This window comes from Nyctereutes procyonoides, unplaced genomic scaffold (assembly GCF_905146905.1).
Source record: "Nyctereutes procyonoides isolate TBG_1078 unplaced genomic scaffold, NYPRO_anot_genome, whole genome shotgun sequence".
Lineage (NCBI taxonomy): Eukaryota > Metazoa > Chordata > Mammalia > Carnivora > Canidae > Nyctereutes > Nyctereutes procyonoides.
The window spans coordinates 49807630-49813629 of record NW_026575051.1 but is presented as its reverse complement, the minus strand read 5'-3'; the positions used below and the strand labels follow the sequence as shown (position 1 = coordinate 49813629).

Sequence of the window (6000 nt, the reverse complement as noted above, 5' to 3'; positions counted from 1 at the left end):
CCTCAGCCTAAGTTATCCCAGATATTTTCAACCTCAAACCACCTGTCCTCTATTGCTCACTCAAGGGTACAATTGCCAAGGGCTTTTTGAAAAAGAAGTTCCCTGCTCTTCTGAAAGAGCTACCAAAAGAGAGACTCTCTGTCATTGTACTGTAGAGTGTGTATGTCACATGAAAAGCAAAACTCCTTAGAGCCTACATTCTCAGTGCGGGTCAAAACTGGGAAGAAAAAATCTTATTCTTTTTATGCACAAATCATAAAACAGGCATACAGTCCATAAACAGACATGCACTATAACTGTAATATTAAAACTTGGCAGGGGGAAGCATTGAGAAAAAAATCTTAAAAGGCTCTTTAGGGGAGCAATAAAGAAAAAAAGGTTGAGAAACACTGTTCTAGAGCAATGGCAATTACCACAAAAAGGAGAAGACAATAATGGAAATTAAATTATTAATGCTATCATTAAGTTTATGACATCTAAAACCTATTCTAGCTCTTGACTCTCCATTTAACTAAGAAAATAAATTCCCTTTATTGTTTAACCCATTTTGAGATGAGTCTCCTGTTATTCATAACAAATATATTAACTGACAAAGTATGGAATTCTTTATCTGATGTATTATACATGCCAATGCAAAAGAACATTAAAGTGGAACTATTTTAGTCTGTTTCTGCTAAGTCTCCATGAAAATAGGCTCCAGATATCCTCATATCCAAAATGAGCTAAGTAAGATAAGAATCCCACTTAAACCATGCAAAGAGATAGTGGGAAATGAATTTCAAAACTCTTGATCCTCATCCCATCGATAGCACAGAGTTAAAATTGAAAACAGGGTTGAAGGTTAAAGAGTAGTTATCAGGACATTGATATGGGGGTGGTTGGTGGAGAGTGCTCAAATTTTGGGGGACTTCAAGAAGGCCCTTTAATAACCTTGTATGTATCTCTGGAAATTTGTGTAGACACAGCAGACAGGAATCTGAAGTTGAAATCGTGAGGTCCAACCTTCTATTCTTAACTCATGAAAGTTAAAGGGAACACAAAATAAAAATTGAGGTGAATTAAGGGAAGTTCAGCCCCTCCTTCCTCATTTCTCTGGATTCAAACTGTATTACTCAGGACACTGATTGCCAGTGACAAAAATACAACCTGACTCAGCTTAAAAGAAAAATGGGGATTTACCACCCACATAATCAAATCACAGGAGAGGTGAACTTTGATCTAGGGGATGACTGGATCCACACATGAACAGTGGCGGGACTTTATCATAAGCTAGTGAAAAGGTTCCAGGCACTGGAACCTACCTGCCAATCCCCCCCGCCAAAGCAGTCAACAAGCACACAGAATTGACTTTAGACTAGTATCAGTATCTAAGTCCAAATCAGTGGATAAAATATAGAAGCAGAAATTCTGGAGTGGATTTCAGAATCAGTAGGAAGTTCACTTTGAAATGCATCCAACAGAAGAAATGGTAGAAATACATGTGCATGGGTGAGTAGATGGACAAATATAGGATAAAGCAAATATCGTAAAATGTTGTTAGAATCTTGATGGTAAGTATATAGGAGTTCACTGTAAAATTCTTTCAATTTTTTTTTGTATGTTTGATATAGTAAATATGTTGGGGTGGGGAGAGGAAATCAAGCAGGAGAATAGCATCATGGCTAGAATGATTAGTACCTTTTCAGCAGGATTCTAGTTCTAAACCGAAGGTACAGAAAACAGACCTTACATGCCTGGCAAAGGGGGAACTAGCAAAAGCTAGTCATTCAGCTAGAACATTGACCAAACATTTCTTGTGCTTCCACTTGGTAGATCCACTGAATTAAAATCAAGGTGTTAAACAGAAATCATTAATGACCTGCAGGTAGAATTATCATATGATATAATCCTAATTTCAGAAATCCAGAAATGACAGGTGAAAATGGTTATCCCATGGACTTAATCTGCTTCTACTTAGTTATTAGAGCACTAAGCATCATTTTATTTATTTATTTATTTATTTATTTATTTATTTATTTATTTATATTAATGAGAGACACAGAAAGAGAGAGAGAGAGAGAGGCAGAGACACAGGCAGGGAGAAGCCGGCGCCATGCAGGGATCCTGATGTGGGACTCGATCCCAGAACCCGGGATCAGGCCCTGGGCTGATGGTGGCTCTAAAACGCTGAGCCACCCGGGCTACCCCTAAACATCACTTTAAATGTAGAAATAAAGTCCTGATTTCTCACTTGTACAAATGAGTAGATGGATGGTATCCTTTATGGACTTAGAAAATGTACACAGGAAAACATATTTGCGTTGGGTAACTTTTGCATTTGCTTTTGGAATCTTGAAGTTTAGCTGTTTATGGTAAACCTAAATAGAGATGTTCAATAGTCCGGGAATTCAGGTAATATTTGAGCCTGGGAGATTGGGAGTGGTCATAAAAGTGGTGTAGGTACTCAGGACACTGTGTATCATTCAGAGTGTATAACAAGAAGGAATTATTTCATTCTTTTTATGCTATTCACCAAGCTATCATTGAGTATTACCGGAACTATAAAAAATGACAGATCGTTTCCAGTTCAGAATTTCTTCATAATTTCTTAATTGCCAATTGCAATGACCTATTTGCTATCCCAAATGTGTTTAACTTACTTTTCTGTACAGCATTTATTGGGCCGGCTATTCTTTGATTGGAAAACTCTTCTCCATTCCCCTCACTTTCCCCTTTCTGAATTGTTCCTTTTGTCTTTCACCTTTACGGAGTCTCAGAATTTGACATGTGTTAAGGTTTCATCCGTGGTCCTTCAGCCTTCATCTCGAACTCCACAATTTTTTCCAGTTAGGCCTCAGGTCACATCGACTAAAGTTTAAAGTCTAGTTTAAAACTAAAAGTTCTGTGGATAGCACCACACAGGCACCACCATCCACCTTGGAGCTACAACGACCGAGCTTCTACTAGCCCGTGAAGCTCCCAATTTTTGCATCTCTCTGAGCCTATTTCCTCAGGTCTTTAAAAATGGCAGCCAAAATACCTGATGTTACTGATGAAGTACATTATAAACGTTAAAGCACCTGAGTGCTCCGCATTCGACAAGGACTAGCAAAGCAATCCATCACTTCAGATGAATACAAGTCATAAATATCTACCTTACCTAATATTAAGGTCTGTTGCTGCGCACTCAGCCTACATAGTGTTATTCAGGTTACACGTGCTGGCTGGCTCGCTCTGTACCATTTTCTTTAGAATCCCTCGTAACACCAGGGGCTCTGGCTCAAAGAGTAGCAACTGCTTCCTTCCATACATCGCATTGAGAGAAAACATCTCCCAAGGATTCTTTAAAGAAATAGCTCAGTTTCCCTTACGGGTGAAACTGAAAAAAGCTCCGTCACAAAAACTCAGTCCAACACTACCCCATCTGTCCGCAGGTCTCTGAGACTAAAGGGACCCGCGTCATAACACAGCTGACGAAGCAGAGTTGAAACCTTACTTTTTTATCTTTCCCGCCAGTCTCTGAACGACCAACCGCACTGATACTCCGTCAGGCTCCGCGCCACTTCCGCTCGCGCACTTTAATTGCGTCACCGCATCAGCTCTCGCGGTATCATCCGACGTTGGGGGGGGCGCCCTTCAATAAAGATCTCGCGAAATTTGTTCCGCAGCTCTAAGCTCGCCTCTCGCTCTTCCCCCACCCCACCCCCAACCGGCCCTTCCTTTCCCGGTCTCAGTCACAAAATTCCCCCCTCCCCTTTCTAGAGCTCGCAGCCCTCCTCCACAGTTTCCGATTTCAGGCCGGAACCGGAAGTCCAGTGGGCGGGGCCCGGCGGCGGAAAACGCAGCGGAGCCGGGGCCGGGACTCGGCTGTGGCCGCTGCCCCTGTCCCCCGCCACGGATCGCCGTGGCTTCAGGCTGAAGGTCGGTCCGGAGGCGGGTGGGCACGGGTCTCCCCCGGAGTGTCCGGGTGGCAGCCTCCCCGGGCCCCCCGGGCTCCGCGAGGGATCATGTCTACAGCCTCCGCCGCTTCCTCCTCTTCCTCGTCTTCGGCCGGTGAGATGATCGAAGCCCCGTCCCAAGTCCTCAACTTTGAAGAGATCGATTACAAGGAGATCGAAGTGGAAGAGGTGAGTGAGGCCCGGCATGGAGGCGCCCGAACCGGCCTTTGCCTGGTCGCAGCTCTTCAGGGGGCTCCTCGGGCCGCTGCGGTCTCAGGGCCCCGCCGGGTCCACCCGGGAGTCCCTACACAGGCCAGGTGGAGAGAGGACTTTGCCGTCAAATGCCCCGGGGAAGCTTGCTTTCTTCTTCACTGCTGCCCTCCTCTTCTGGGTCCGGTGTCTGGAGTTCGATCACCTCAAACAGCGGGACGAACTGGTGAGATGGTGTGGTCCACCGGTTCTTAAACACATAGGTAGCAGATGCATCAAAGACCACGGCCGTTTTGGAGTTTCAGTTCCCCGAGACTTGCTGTTCTTACGGGCCGAGGATTGTTTTACGTCTGACGTATGTAGCTCCGTACCTAGTACAAACGCTTGGTAAAGAAACCTGCCCTCCTGTCCCATACAGCGTTTCCCCGGCTACCCAGTGATTCTCATTTTGGCCTGTTCGATAGAGCAGTAGACCTAATAATAAACGTTCTGTCCTCAGTTGGACTAGCCTGGATAAATTTTAGCATTAGTAATGCAGACTACGGGGGAACGAGGTCTCAAGGTGGCGTATTCCGAAGAGCTAACTCAGTGATTTCAGTGACAACCACAGCATAACACCAAACACCAAACCAGAAATCGCTGTTTGAAAACCCAAATCCGTTCATTATTCTGTAAGAAGTTATTTTAGAGAAGGGCAGTTAGGTGCTTTTAACGTGTCGTTTCTTTTCAAATATATAAAGTAGATTGGATCGGGGCGCCCGGGGGGGCTCAGCGGTTTGGCGCCTGTCTGCAGCCCAGGGGGTGATCCTGGGGCCCCCGGGATCGAGTCCCGCGTCCCGCGTCGGGCTCCCTGCATGGGGCCTGCTTCTCCCTCTGCCTGTGTCTCTGCCTCTCCCTGTGTGTCTCTCATGAATAAATAAATAAAAATCTTTTTAAAAATAAATAAAGTAGATCGGACCACAAAATTTAGAAAAGTAAAAACAATGTATATTTTAAAGACACACTTTAGAAAGTGTTAAAACTTTAGTTGAAAATAGTATCTCTATCAGTTACCATGTATTCTTCATTTTTAAAATTTATTAAGTACTTCGCAGTACATAGTCCATAAAGAACACTGTGTGTTCTGTGTCACAGACTTCAAGGAGTTACCTCTACTTTAAAAATCCAAAATTATTTTTAGGCAGTGGCAGGGTAAAGTGGTGAGATAATTATCACTCAACAAATAATTTTTTTTTTCCTATGGCATGTTTTGGAAGAATAATGGATTCCTTAAGCATGTCTTTTTATTGCATAAAGTAATCATGGAGAACAGCCTCATTTTACAAGAGAGCGTAAGCAAGGCCTTTGGAGTTAGAAGGATGTTCAGTATATCAGGTATACCATTTATTAGCTGTGTGATTTGAAGCAAGTTTCATAAATACTTTGAGCATTATAGCTTTATCTCTTAACTATAAATATAAAACAGGGATAATAATTTTTATTTAATTTTATCTGTATAACATCCTGTTAGGCAATATAATCAAAACCCAACAGGGTACCTGACACTTACTACTAGGAAACTGAGTTCCTGAGAGGAACAGTGACCCTCTTTAAGGTCACATGGCTAAAAGAAGGACCCATATTTTGAAAAGAGGGAGGAATTTATTTGTGTGTGTTGGGGGGGGGGTGATTTCTGTTGAGGCTATGATAAATTCCTTTTTCAGAAGTGGATAGTTGATCCAGCTTTCATGGCTAACTTTCTTTTTTAAGAATAAAAATTCAATGAGTCAGTATAAAAGAATTGCAGTTTTTAAATAAGCATTTACGTCTTCTCTGTGGCAAACTGTGCTGGTAGACTACAAATTGTTATATAATAATAACTTGTACTTCATGG

General features: G+C 42.8%; 1 protein-coding gene across 2 annotated transcripts in view; it reads left to right on the top strand.

Annotated features, from left to right (window-relative positions):
- Window positions 1–3781: 3781 nt before the first annotated feature.
- The window catches only part of MAP3K7 (mitogen-activated protein kinase kinase kinase 7), a 72012-nt gene continuing 69793 nt past the window's right edge, over window positions 3782–6000 (top strand). For both annotated transcript variants that reach the window (XM_055330356.1, XM_055330355.1), the window contains exon 1: window positions 3782–4106. In XM_055330356.1, coding sequence (XP_055186331.1) covers window positions 3987–4106 — 120 coding nt within the window. In that variant the 5' untranslated portion in view covers window positions 3782–3986. The remainder of the gene's footprint in view (window positions 4107–6000) is intronic.